Here is a 15189-nt window from a genome sequence, read left to right on the forward strand (position 1 = left end):
AGGCACAGGTGATTCTCGACTTTGACGTTCTATAAAGTGATCCATATCACAATCCATTGAACTAGAAATGCTTGGTCTGCAGTGAAATGTTGTGTGATTGAAAATAGAAAAAAGAGACTAATTATTTAAAATGTCACTGTTGTAACATATATCACTATACTGCCATTTTTAGGACTAACGACATATATATATTTAAATATTACATAGAACCGTTTATTGTTGCCTAACAGTAATTTTTATTATTTATGAATTATCTATATATAATATGTAAATGGTAGGTTTGAGTTGCTGTATATAGATTTTATGAAATAAGGCTATATTTCAAATAGCTTTAGATATTTACTCGGTCGACATTAGTAGTGCAGAAATTCGAATCAGATATATAAAATGTATGATTTATCATTCTTGTAGGTATTCAAAATTATATTTGATTCGAATTTCTGCACTACTAATGTCGACCGAGTAAATATCTAATCTATAAATCACGAAACTGTGTATGTGTATAATGCATAAAAAAACGCTAATATGAACGATTCGAATTTTTTCAAATTATATGCAAAATAATTGAAATATTGTTATTATTATTAGGATTGGGTAAGTACATTTACGATCGGAATTGCAAATGACTGTAATTTACATGAAAGCCCTGATGAAAACCTATTTTGCTGAATGTTTTTTAGCGTTCTCTCTAAATCTGAATCAGTGAAAAGTCACTGGACTGGCATACTTTAGTAACTGATTCAGATGTAGAGAGTTGATTGTTTTATTATTACATTTATTTTAATAAACGAAATGGGAGCAGTGTGGTCTAGTGGTAGAGCGCCAGACTCGTAATCTGTGGAACTGGGTTCGAGTCCACTAGAGCCATGTAGAATGGAATTAATTTTCCGAAAAAAAAGCTGCACCCTCTCGCGCACGAGAAGACAGTTCCCGTGCGGAGAAAACTGGGCTCCGTCTTTCGGAAGAGACGTTAAGCAGTTGGTCCAGAATGGTCCCCCAGGTTAGGGGTTGCGACGATAGGCTAGTTCCCTATCTCGCGGAAAAACTGAAAAAATTACTAAAAAGCCTAGAAGCGAAAACTGGGCATCGGACAACGTCGAAAGACGTTCTGCAGTACAAGACGAATATAATGGAATCTCGAACACTAGTGACACTCAAAGAGATACGCGATTATTTCCGAAAATTTAAAGATAAAGGGCAACTGTTCGCAGAGTGCACAATTTGTGGAGAAATTATTACATTAGACCCGAAAAATATTCCTACAGATTACAGAAAACACTTATTAAACATAATATTTACGATAAAGACTGGACAATACCTGACGGCCTACGGGAAGATTTCAAGGGCTTAATATAAGCTTATATTCAGGTCAGTCCTTGAAATATTTCCATACGTCGTCAGGTATTGTCCAGTCTTTATCGTAAATATTATGTTTAATTAAGTGTTTTCTGTAATCTGTAGGAATTTTTTCGGGTCTAATAAAATAATTTCTCCACAAATTGTGCACTGATAATTTACAATGACAATGATTTATTTGAGTCTCTTGAAATCGTCACTTTCCTTGTTGGCTGTTTACTTATTAAGTTTCTAATTTGAACACTTTTTTTACTTTAAATTTTTTATGAATTGAAAAAGGGTCAGCTTAGTAGCACAAATGCGGTTTTACAATTGACGCAATGTCAAATCAATGTTGACTTTGGGAGTTCAGGCTACATGGTCCATATATGGACTTCGCATATGGACCTTTGCTCGCGTATAAAACTGGATTTAATCAATTAAATCTTGAAGAATTATATATGAAATAGGAGTAGAAAAGACTGAAGAATATAATAAAATTAGAAATAACCCGATGTCTTAAAATTTGCGGAAGTTAGAGCTATCACAGGCATTTCTCAAAAAAGTATAGACCTTTGATCGCGTATAAAGCTGGGTCTAATTAACCAAATCTTAAAGAATTATATATGAAATTGAGGTAGAAAAGACTGAAAAATATAATAGAATTAGAAATAACCTGATATCTCAAAATTGCCGAAGTTAGAGCTGCCACAGACATTTTTCAAAAAATTCAAAATTTTATAAAAAATAAACCCCTTTACCAATCATCACCAAATTCAATATCAACTCTACATTAAAAAAAAATTAAGTCTAATATTTCAAAATTTGCAGAAAATGCAAGTTAGAAATTTGCACATTGCTTCCTCATCATTACGGATCGCTACCATTGCTTCTATTTTATTTCGCTCATAAAGCTTCCTCTATGAGGAAGCCAAACTAATAAATACTAATAATTATGCATCAAATAAAATACAAGCTTCCTCATAAAAGGAGCTTTGTGAGCGAAATAAAATAAGAGCAATGGTAGCGATCTGTAATGATGAGGAAGTAATGTGCAAATTTCTAGATTGCACACTTTTTTCGGTATTGTAAAAATCATTCCAGATGACCGTTCCCGAGTTAAGTATGTGGATTTACTGTTTCAACAAAAAACTATGTTTTAAGACCGACAAATAATCGGCGCGCATTTTACTGAGTTGGAAAAAGTATATAAAATTTATACACAAAATTATTATTATTGGGCTACCAAGATCCAGTCCGATCAAAAATGTTTTCTTCTCTAATTAATTGTAAAAGAAATTAATCGACAACGATTTTATCGAGACGCATTACATCGCCAATTTATCGAGGCTTTTTATACCGCAGATACTCGGCAAAATGTAACGTCGTTCAAGTGAATTTGTATGGTAAATACGAATAATGGCATACGTATATGCACTCGATTGCGGAGCCATTTGCAAAATTACTTTGTGACGTAACGTTACGACGTATTTAGTCGGTCGCCGTACTCCGTCCCGTTCAGCAATGTTGAAACAGAAGTTTCTCAGTGGTTATCGCTCGTGCGCTATAGTTAGTCACGTAGTTGGCACCAGATCGTGGCCAGCCGTAATTTCGTCTGTCACGCGCGTGGGTAACACACGACGGCGTGGGTAATGCTTACTGTTCGACACATTGGCGAATGTAATACAACCCCGGTTAGGTCAGCGAGGCTGACGATTACGGCGATTGCTTGACGCTGCTGCTCTGCACATGTCCGATTAGGTAAAGTTTTAAGTGCGCCGTTGTATTTAATGAGGGAACTTGCCGCGCGATACTGATCGCATCAAATAGCTCACGTTACATGATTAAGGCAAGGTCGCAAACTCATGATATACTTATCGCGCATCATACTTCACGTAACTAGTTATATCTTAGCGCGGGAACAACGTCACGTGTCGTCGTAGGTGCAGTACGATGATCACTTAATTCAAACAAGCTGCAAGATGTTCTTCATACTCCGAGGAACTTTCGTATACTTAAATCTGACGCGATCGAATTATGAGAGAATTATAATCAAAATGTCAAAGGAACAAATATATTGCGCTATTTGAAAATTAATTAATAAAATTAAATGTATGCTTCAAAATAATCATATCTAGCAAAAAAATACTTATGCATTTCGCAAAACGCCTGTCGCGTGTCTCGCGCGTAGAGTTCGCGCAGCAATTTCGGTCGACGAGGCGGCGCCGGCGCAATATCGCGGATATACGTGGCCATATAACTCGACACAGCCCTCGACGTAATATGCGGTGTAATGACAATGCGATGCGATCTCAAGAGCGGCCTCGAAAGGAGGGTACTTCGCGCGCCGCGCGCGACATCAAAGGGTAAACGTATAACGCCGGAGCAAGCAACGGCATCCCGCCCGTCGCTGCTTAACGTGGTATCGATTTAATCGCGATAAAAGGCTACCGCTCTCTCGTTACTTTAATTTATAGAGGACGATTGCCATCTCGATACGTTTGTCCGCTCTCGCAGTCCCAAGGATTTGTCTTACGGAAAGAAGACAACGGCGCTCCACTTTCCGGAGTATGCAGGAGACTCTCAATCTTCCGTGCCTTCCATGTAGTCGCCCCGCGTCCCATTTCTCCGAAGGTAGATGAACTGTCCGCCTGTGTTTCGAATAGACGCATTAAATCGCAAACCGCGTTGGAGCATATGCACACTCCTCTGATGTATTCCTCGAATCGAATGCCAAAATTGCAGCTGTGTTCCCGAAATACGGGTCTGATATGGTCGAGATATTTCGCCAATACGCTGTAAATTGCATGAAGATCCTCGTCGCGCCCATACGGGCCAGAAACATAATCCTTGCGTTCAATATAACACGACGATATATATATTGCTCTTCTGTCGAACATTTTGAAGCGCGCATTAAAATACGTACAAAGTAATATAATAATTGTACGATTTCGTAATCGCTGATTATTTAAAAAAAGCGTTCTCGTCTGTTAATTTTCCATTTCCACATATGTCACGTATTAATTAATGAAATAACTCTTCGCATTTATATCACATACAGATGTTACATCACGTTGACAACGGCTCTTCATTTGTATCGCGGCGGTAGCCCAAAGGGACCTGCGGGTACCGGAAAAACTGAAACGGTAAAGGACCTGGGAAAAGCGCTGGGCTTACCGACTCGACGGCGTCCTCGCGCCGATTCCTCGACGCGCCGACGACGACGACGACGACGACGACGACGACGGCCACGACCACCACGACGACGACGATGACGACAACGACGACGACGACGACGACGACGATGACCACCACGACGACGACGACGACGACGACGATGACCACCACCGACACCACCACCACTACAACGCCGGCGACAATGACGCCGAGACGATGCGGCGAACGCTGGACGATGCGGTCGCACGCGCGACTGTCACTGACACAACGACCAACAACGACGATCTACCGCGCGCGCGGCATGTCAACTCTCGCGCGGAAATCGCGGGATCTCAGAGCCGTGCCGTGCCTCGCCGTACCTCGCCGACGTGCCGTGAGCGCGAGCGATCTCAAAAACAACGGTCCGCCATCTTTTCGGTCGGCCAAAACACCCGTTTTGCGACGATACGTGCGTACTATTTCCCTCCTATACAAACTGACGCACGTGCAAGGGAAGACAGAATCACGCTCAAGGGAAACCTAACCTGAAATTGGCGAATTTGCCGTGAGCTGAAGTCGTGCGCCCGGCGCGCCACAGTGACTGACCAGCCCCGGGTGCTTACTGACTGATTAGCCCCAAACACAAGTTTCAGGTTTGATCGCCCACGAAATATTAGACATCAACGATAATGAAAAAACTACACTGGATTCGTGTTCAGCATGCATTACTCTTTATAATCACGTACCTCGAGATTTGGAGAGCAAATATTATTGCAGATATTACAAAATTTCCACGCGCAGAAAATTTCACTTTCACCTTCCGAAAACACGTTTGCCCTCGTAAAAATCATAATACGGCAGGTAACCTGCCGAAACTCCGTTGGTCACATGGGTACCATAAGCAGCGTTTACAATGTTAATAGCGAGTTCGCACAATATACAGGTTCCGAGATATTTGATTTGACACTTCAACCCCGTTGACCTTTTAGCCCCGGTCTCCCCTATATAATAAAAAAAAAGATAACTTATACATTTATTTTACTACTTAATTATCATAGAACATATGAAAATTGCTTCTTTCATTCTCATTTTCCGTGCGAAACTAATTAGTCGGATGGTTTTATTACCACATGACGCAAATGAAAGAAACTACGGATGAAAAGACAGATAGAGATAAAGATCTTTTAAAAACACCGTATTTTTTTAAATCGCAGAATTAACGTCGAAGTTTTATCAGTAGTGGCGCAACAGATCCTATCGATACTGACCGCTCTCGCCCAGAGACTTACGAGATTCATTCTCGACGGTGCCGATACAACCCTGGTACACACCTGCGGCATCTTCATCACAATGAATCCTGGTTACGCCGGACGTACCGAGCTTCCAGACAATTTAAAGTCTATGTTCCGACCAATCTCGATGATGGTGCCGGATAGTAATATGATTGCCGAAATCAACTTGTTCGGCGAAGGGTTTCGAGACACCCGCGCATTGGCTAGAAAGGTTACTCGCAATTCTAAGCAACTTTTAATTGTAAATAATTTTGTAAATTAAAAGTAGTAATGATATAATATGTGGTACTATTAAATTTATTAAACTTATTAACTTAATTTTTAAGTTTTCTCGTTTACTATGGCCAATAACTTTTAAGTATTTATTTCATTTATTAGTGAAGAAATTTTAATATTATTTTAATTTGCTAAAAAAAATTTGCTGAAAATTCTGCATAATGCTTTTCTACTTTGTAGATTTCTACTTTATACTCTCTCGCCCAGCAGCAGCTTAGTAAGCAATACCATTATGACTTTGGTCTGCGAGGTATAGTAACGCTGACTCGATACGCTGGCAAAAAGAAACGATTGTATCCCAATTTGCCCGATGAGGAGGTAACTATTTTATAAAACGATTTAATCTCTAACAAAAGAGAGAGAATTTTACTATTCTTCGTTATTCCAAAATACAAAGCGATAAAATTTTGCTTAGAAATTAAGGGAAAATGACGTTTAAGTTATATTTTTTGTTACTACGTTTACTTGAAATATTTTCAAAGCGACGGAAACGCAACACTTTTTTATACTACACGGACATCATAAACTTGCATCAACCAAGTTGAATGTTATCTATAGATAATTATTCTCGCCATGAAAGACATGAATGTCGCCAAGCTTACCTCGGACGACCTACCGCTATTCCTCGATATCACCACAGATCTTTTCCCCAACGTAGACGTACCAACCGTGGATTACGAGGAAATTATCAGTTATATAACCAGCGAGGCAATCAAGTTGAAGCTGCAGGTAATCTACTTAGGGAGGATATAACGCAACTCCGCTTGCTGGAAGGTGCCAACGTTCGCATTTTTTATGTCGTGGCCTTAAGGACATTTATCGAGTATTTATCGAGAAATTATTTATGCTGATCCAACGCTTACAAATATCAATTTATATGTATCAAGATATCAATATCTTCCTTGAATCATCATTAGAATTTAATTCCCGCAGCGTTAGCAAACATATAATTATAGAAATCGTTCGGATTAATCGCCGGATAAATCATCTAGCTAGCTACATCGGGATTGATTAATCGTTTAAATTATCCGGATTACAGCCAATTCCCATGATAGTGACGAAAGTTATTGAACTGTACGAGACGAAGAGCTCGCGTCACTCAACAATGATCGTCGGCGCGTCAAACACCGCAAAAACCGCAACATGGAAGATTTTGCAGAATACGATGACGACAATGAAGAGCGATGGAAAGCCGGGCTTTAACACCGTTCACGTACATCCCATTAATCCTAAGGCACTGAGTCTCGGTGAACTCTACGGCGAGTACAATCTTTCCACCGGAGAATGGCTCGACGGAGTGATATCGTCCATCATGCGGAAAACTTGTTCTGGTAAAGCGCTTGATTGATTGCAATGTAATATGTGTGATGTAATAAGTATATTAGACGCTAAGGAGCAGCAAATCCAATCATTTATACGAAACATTTAAGATAGATTTTATGATCAAGACGTATCTATTAGAATCACAAGGTATATTTTGTACATAAAATTTAAAAAAAAAACGCGAATTCATAAATATGCAAATTTGCAAATTTTACAAGACATACTCGTTACAAATATGATATAAATATGTATTTATATAAATGTACAAAATAATATATCAGCGCTGTGTCACAACACGTACCAATTAGATGGTATAGAAATATTGCCCGCGGTTTGATAATTATGAATAATAAGTAACCGGAAGGAAGGAAGAATATGAGCAAGATTATTATGATGGAAACCTGTTTCTCTCTCGCTAACGCGATTTATGCCTGGAAAACATGCTACTCTAAAGCTCAACGCTCTTTTGATAGAGGATACCGCCGACGAAAAGTGGGTCCTCTTTGATGGCCCTGTGGATGTTGATTGGATTGAGAACATGAACAGTGTCATGGATGACAACAAGGTATACTTCACCCATCCTTTGGCTTCTCCTTAGGATGAAATTGCATAAGGCTAACTGGCGCGTTTCCTGAAAATAAAAAACATTGCGTTTTAAGGTACTGACGCTGGTAAATAACGATCGTATCGTCATGCCCGACCAAGTTTCGTTGCTTTTCGAGGTGCAAGACCTGGCCACCGCCTCTCCCGCGACCGTCTCCAGAGCAGGCATGATCTATAATGATTACAAGAATCTCGGTTGGCGTCCGTACGTCGATTCGTGGCTGCAAAAGTACGAAGCGAAACCGGAGTTCATCGAAGAGGTGAGAACGAATAATCCATCGCGGCCCGATAAAACGTAATAGTTTTATTACTTTTCAATCAGATGAATCGATTGTTCGAGAGCCGCGTCAACGTTACGCTAGGATTTAAGCGGCGAAATTGTGAAGAACTCGTGCCTGTCCCCGAATTAAACGCCGTTCAATCGCTCTGCAAACTTCTCGAAGTACTCGCGACGCCGCAAAACGGCGTGGAATTAGGCGAGGATCGCGACGCTTTCTCCAACATATGTAAAATATGGTTTTTCTTTTGGTACGTCAAGCCTCTTGAAATTTTTTTTAAAAATACGTCTTGATGGGGGAACCGTATGAGACGCGACAACTACGCTTCGACGAGATAAAATTACAAATTCGCAGCCAGTATTCAAGCGGCGCGGGTTCGAATATTAATAGTTGCTCCTGGACATTTCCAAGTGACACTGATATTGTTCTCCGGTAGTTTGCAAGTCGTATTAAACTACAAGTTCTGAGTTAATGACATGGTAATAGTATTTGAGAGCACTAAATAACTACATTCAGTTCTACGTTGCAGCATGATATGGTCACTGTGCGCCTCGGTCAACGAGGACGGTCGCCAGAAAATGGATAAATTCATAAGGGAAATTGAAAGTTTCTTTCCGTTACGGGACACAGTATACGAGTATTACGTGGATGCGCGTCTGCGTACTTTCATTTTATGGGAGGAAAAATTATTGCCCGCGTGGAAATTTCGAGCCGAGTAAGCGATAATAACGTATTCAATTAGTATGTCACGAATGTCATTCTAATTTCTTCTAAAAAATTTCGAATCGTCTCTTGTTCTCTCAGAAGCTGCAGGATAAATTATAATCAATTAGAGAAAATGCCATTTACGGTCCGGACTGGCTCTCGATAGCCTAACAATATTGTGTAAATTTTGTATACTTTTTTTCAAACTCAGTAAACTGTGCGTAGATTTTTCGTCGGACTTTTAAAACACAGCTCTTTGTTGAAACAGAAAATCCACATACTTAATTAAATCGATTATTGATTGTGGATTTACTATTCCAACAAGAAGCTATGTTTTGAAAGACCAACAAAATATCGGCACGCAGTTCACTGAATTTAGAACAAAGTATACAAAATTCACACAATATTATTATTAGGTTATTACACAATCCAGCCTGGACCGTATATATGGTATTTTTCTTTAATTAAATATATATCATATCGATCTCCTGTTTCACTATATTATTGATAAACTATAATTTTTTTGGTATTTTTGGTCAACTACAATTTATGATATTAAATTAGATAATTTAAATAAAACAGAATCATATCAAAATTAGGATATTTTTAATTTAATATGGAATTTAATGTAAATTCCATATTTTAAATCATATATAGATACTCAAATCAAATAATTCAAATTATATCGTATTTAATTATATCTGTCAATTTGAAAATTGCTAAGCGTCAATAGTTTATTATACCACATCCTCTAACGGATTCCAATATATCCTTGACTCAATTTACAGTCTACCATTCTACAAGATAATAGTACCCACCGTAGACACGATACGATACGATTACATCGTAAGTTCTCTTCTATCGAATGGTTTTCCGGTGCTCGTAGTGGGCCCAGTGGGTACAGGAAAAACGTCCACTATCCAGTCGATACTTGAGCTTCTAGACGACACGAAATACGCTGTTCTGCTTGTAAATATGTCGGCCCAAACTACATCCGGTAACGTACAAGTAAGACTCGGAACGTATATATTGAATGGATAATAGTCTTAAATATTGAATGAACGTTTTACATTGACTCTCTTGGTTCAGGATGCAATAGAAAGTAGACTGGAGAAACGAAAGAAAGGAGTTTATGTTCCCACAGGCGGTAAGATTATGATCACTGTCATGGACGATTTTAATATGCCCATGAAGGACAAATACGGATCGCAACCGCCGTTGGAATTGATTCGCCAATGGATCGATTATGGATTTTGGTAAAATTATATGCAAAATATTTACAAGAAAACGTAACTGACAAAAAACCTGGAAAAGAACAGTAAAAGAAGCATAACAAATGTAGCAAAAACATCGTGAGAAATATATGTTGAAATAATCTGTTGCAACAAATGTATAAAACGTTATTGACAGGTACGACCGTCAGAAGCAAATGAGGAAATACATTGAGAAGATACAATTAATAGCTGCGATGGGACCACCCGGTGGAGGCCGCAACGTCATCACAAATCGATTGGTTACGAAATTCAACGTCATTAACATGACTTTTCCAAATGAAAGGCAAATTATAAGGATTTACGGCACGATGTTGAAGCAACAGCTGTCCGAATTTCATTCTGAAGTGAAAGGGATATGTAAGCGCAAAGTAATCCCCGTTGAACGTAATTGATAATTGTATAAAATTGCATGAAAAATGGCGTTTTCTTCTCAGCAAATGAAATAACGTTTGCCTCGCTCGATCTATACAATCATGTGGCCCAGAAGATGCTTCCCACTCCGACAAAGATGCATTACTTATTTAATTTGCGGGATATCTCGAAGGTAAAAGAGCGTATCAAGATTAAAAATCGACAAGCAATTGGCGGTAATTTCGCGAAAAGTAATCTGATAACGGATACAAAAATTAGTATCGATCGTCGACAGGTCTTCCAGGGGCTGCTGCGCAGCCATAAGGACTATCAGTATTCCAGGCAGACTTTTCTACGATTGTGGGTCCACGAGAGTTTCCGAGTTTTCTGCGATCGGCTTATTGACGTGAAGTAAGCGCTCAAGAGGCATTAACTTAATTTAGCTTGGGATACGGGAGAAAAAAATGCTGAGCAATTTCTTTCAGGGACAGAGAGTGGTTCGTGACTCAGCTGAATGATCAGCTTGGGAAGTACTTCGAATTGACCTTCCAGAACGTCTGCCCGGAGAAGAGATGCCCTATTTTCGGTAAACGCGCGCAACATCTTCATCTTTAACATTGATGTACTTTGTTCGCCATTTATTAATATTAATAACTAACACACATCTAATTATTATCATTTTTTTTATTATTGGTTTTGATACGTTCCGAATATCGAGACACTTTAAGCTCAATATCTATAGGCAGTTTCATGAATGCCTGGGATATATACGAAGACCTTTCTGATATCGGTGCTATAAGGCGCTACGTGGAAGAACAGATGGATGAGTACAATGTTTCTCCCGGCGTGGTGCGCCTCGATCTCGTTCTGTTTCGCGACGCGATCGAACATGTATGTCGCATCGTTCGTGTAATATCGCAGGTTTGTAATTCACATGGCGTGCCGCATAACAATTACATTTTATCCAACGATATGTTGTTGAGAGATACAAAGATGAAGTACAAAGATGAATTACGTTATTACAGCTTTATACAATGTTATCACGATATTTTTTTATTAAATTTAATATTTGATGTTTAATTTAAGTATCGTCATAAGTTCGAGATTTGTCCCTCCTGCAGCCCCGCGGTAATATTCTTCTGGTTGGAATCGGTGGTAGCGGCAGACAATCACTTTCGCGTATCGGCAGTTACATGTGCGATCTGGCCACTTATCAAATTGCCGTTACGGCGCAATATAGAACACCGGAATTTCGTGAAGATCTCAAGACTCTGTACTCAATAACCGGGGTGGAGAACAAACCGACCAGTTTCCTCTTCAATGATACTCAAGTAGTAGAGGAGCAGTTTCTGGAGATTGTCAACAATATGCTGAGTACTGGCGAAGTGGCTAATCTCTACAAGAGCGACGAAATAGAGGACGTAAGTCGGTTAATACGCTCCACCATCACCGTCATTTCATCTCCATTCGTATATAATCCGCGTTATTCTGTATAGGGCGTTTTCTCTCGGAAAAGAGAATCAGCTAAATTAAAAAGATAACAGAAGTACCATTTTCAATTCCATGAAATTTATATCTCGTTTAATTATTCTCTGTCTCATATTCTTCTTACTATTCTTATATCATAAAATATACCTTGGATATATACCTTGAAAACGCTTGAAAGATATTTTATATTATTAAAAACACAAGAATGTTTTAATGACATTAAAAATATTATGCAATATTATGTAAACGTATATCGCTTTGCTCATTAATACAATATTATCCACTAAATTACCGAAATTATCGCTTCATAAAGTAAGAGAATTAATCACTTCTTAAAGCTAAGTGGTCTTAAAAATATTAGAAAATATAAAAATTTAGAGATTATGTTTACAATATTGTTCACAATAATATTTTTATATTTACTATTGCTTTTAAAATAAATACGGAAAATGTATTACGCCCATAATTTTTTTATGATATCAGAGATAATCCTTTTGTAATTATAAACTGTGTAAATAAGGAGTAAAGATAAATTTACATAAATAATGTGAACAAATATAGCTATATTACATATTAAGAGTAATTTAAAAGTGAAAATGTGCAGAGATATACGCACAGCTGAGGCAGTTTAAATACTCTGATGTCGCTATAAATAGCGTTTGTCTAACGATTTAACTCGGCGAAAATAAAATTAATTAATACAGGAGCGAGCTATTTCAGAAAGGCATATATTTTGTTTCTCAGATTAAATATAAACTATCAAGGGAAGTAACAAAGGCTGGAAAGACACCAACGACTGAGACGGTATATTCCTTCCTGATCGAGAGGGCGCGTGCCAATATGCATTTGATCCTGTGCATGAGCCCGATCGGCGATGCCTTCAGGAACAGATTACGGCAGTACCCTTCCCTGATCAATTGCACGACCATCGATTGGTTCTTGGAATGGCCGAGAGAAGCTCTCCTCGAAGTTGGCAACAAGTTCCTCATGAATCTCAATCTGACGCTCACTATCACCGGCGAAAATAAAGTGGTGGGTACGCCCTTCCCCTTTCCGCGCGATCGATTCCATTCGATTCGATTCTTACGATCAACGCGCGTTTCCTACCACCAATCTTCCATTCCCCCCGTCCCGCTTCCGTTCTTCTTGCCGACCATTTCAGCGAATCCGATTATTTTCCCATCTACGGTTTGCCCCCTGATGATACGAACGTCTGGCGCATTTCTTCCCGTCGGCCGAGGCTGAGATTGGTCGCTCGGATTCCTCGAAAATGCTTTTGATATTCATAATTCATCAAGATGCCCGGGAATGCCTTGTATTTGTTTTATGCCAGGTTCCTCGAATGAAATTGTATCGAGAAGCGCGCGATGCACGGAAGATGCGCACAAGTATTGTTACAATTAGGCAAATACTTTAATTGGCATCGAACAAATGTTCGATCTCGTCATCAATAATTCCATAAAATTCTTTTATATTTTTAATATAACTACTATATAACTACCGTAATGAGTTTTCTTCGTTTCTGTATAAGAATCTCTTCTTAAACGGCGTCCCCATTTCTAGATTATTTATTATTCATGCAGCTTTTAGTCTAAATGCATTTATGATTCCCGGTGCTATTACGTCCCCTTTTTAATATCACAAAACGAAGATACTTTCTCGTCATAATATCACCGAGTAAAAATTTCGACGAAATGGATAATCACGGATTTGAAATAATCATGTATTAAATGCAGTTGGCTTTAATTTAGAGAATATTAGACGATGAAACGAATATGCATATCATAAGGGATCGGCTGTTAATCCTGATGGCATAAAATGAATGCATTTTATAACGGAACCATTTTATTACGCCCGGTGTGTGCGCGAAAGAAGGATAGAGAGAGGAGTGCAGCTGGTTAAAAAATTTACACGTAACGAACGCGAACGTTACGAGAATGCACTTTTCTGCAGGAACCGCGACAATCCGCGACGGCCATACCATTGCCGCCATTGCAGGACCGAATGCGCGATGGAATTGCAGCATCGTTCTCTTTGATCCACGACACGGTGTCCCAGTTCTCTCGCAGAATGGCCGCTGAAATGAAGCGTTACAATTACGTGACTCCCGTGAATTTTATCGAGCTGGTGGTCGGTTATAAAGAGTGAGCATTGAACAAACGCGATACCGCGTCATAGATACGCGGTTTCTATATTTTAAGACCAGACAACGTAATTGCAGCTAATATAAATAGTACAGTATTTACTGCGGTAACTTCGATAAAAATAAAACGGTGGTCGTATTCGAATCACGCAGGATGCTGGCAAAAAAGAGACAAGATTTAGCAGATCAGGCGAACAAACTTCGCGGCGGCCTCTCGAAGATCGACGATACCCGGGTGAAAGTTAAAGAAATGGCGGCGGAGCTCGAAGTCACTCAGCAGCAAGTTCATAAATCTACGAGGGAGTGCGAAGAATTCCTCGTAACGATAGGTACACGGCGCACGCGACAGTGATATATTATCAGTGGCGTTTATCAGATTAATCTATAAAAACTTATTGCTTTTAACGCTCACGCTGGTTCCAACTTTCCTCTCGCGCACTTAATTAATCATACGGTATCCGCCTGCATCGTTCGCCGCTTTTAACCGTGCTACACTTGCAACGCGCGTAGTAAACCAAAGCCACGACGCTGATGAAACGCAAAAACAGATCACCGCCAAATCGCTTCGTATCGCCGAGGAGCAAAAGGAATGCAAGAACCTCGAGAAGCTTGCGAGGGCTGACCTGGCGACCGTCGAACCTGCCTTGAACGAGGCCATCAAGGTCGTTACCGAATTATTCCTTTTAAGAGCATCGTCCAATTTTAAACAATGTTAGAGAATTTCTGATCATTCTTTTTTTTAATCTTCTCTCGTTTCATATATTTTTTATAAAATTAGTTGTTAATTTATGTAATGTTTAATTAAGCGATTCAGTCCTTTCGGTATTACGGCATTATGAATACTTAATGTTGAAATAACAAAATAACTTCGGATCATAGATCATAGGCAGTCAAGAATAAAAGGATTTTGCTCGGTAATTAAATTTTTATTGTCGAAAAATATATCTTTTTAATGAAAAGCAAGA

General features: G+C 39.1%; 1 protein-coding gene across 1 annotated transcript in view; it reads left to right on the top strand.

The window, feature by feature from the left end:
- Positions 1–15189, top strand: part of Kl-2 (dynein heavy chain 2, axonemal kl-2) — a 48842-nt gene that overhangs the window by 24135 nt on the left and 9518 nt on the right. The window contains exons 27-47 of the mRNA XM_071723998.1: positions 4397–4522; positions 5706–5994; positions 6240–6377; positions 6618–6788; positions 7099–7390; positions 7856–7947; positions 8042–8245; positions 8308–8513; positions 8793–8978; positions 9757–9976; positions 10058–10224; positions 10379–10599; positions 10677–10786; positions 10889–11004; positions 11079–11179; positions 11336–11514; positions 11715–12014; positions 12826–13113; positions 14035–14225; positions 14378–14553; positions 14735–14886. Coding sequence (XP_071580099.1) covers positions 4397–4522; positions 5706–5994; positions 6240–6377; positions 6618–6788; positions 7099–7390; positions 7856–7947; positions 8042–8245; positions 8308–8513; positions 8793–8978; positions 9757–9976; positions 10058–10224; positions 10379–10599; positions 10677–10786; positions 10889–11004; positions 11079–11179; positions 11336–11514; positions 11715–12014; positions 12826–13113; positions 14035–14225; positions 14378–14553; positions 14735–14886 — 3925 coding nt within the window. The remainder of the gene's footprint in view (positions 1–4396; positions 4523–5705; positions 5995–6239; positions 6378–6617; positions 6789–7098; positions 7391–7855; positions 7948–8041; positions 8246–8307; positions 8514–8792; positions 8979–9756; positions 9977–10057; positions 10225–10378; positions 10600–10676; positions 10787–10888; positions 11005–11078; positions 11180–11335; positions 11515–11714; positions 12015–12825; positions 13114–14034; positions 14226–14377; positions 14554–14734; positions 14887–15189) is intronic.

This window comes from Temnothorax nylanderi, unplaced genomic scaffold, assembly GCF_030848795.1.
Source record: "Temnothorax nylanderi isolate EJ_2023f unplaced genomic scaffold, tnyl_v1.0 TNYL_tig0682_pilon, whole genome shotgun sequence".
In the NCBI taxonomy this organism is placed as follows: Eukaryota; Metazoa; Arthropoda; class Insecta; order Hymenoptera; family Formicidae; genus Temnothorax; species Temnothorax nylanderi.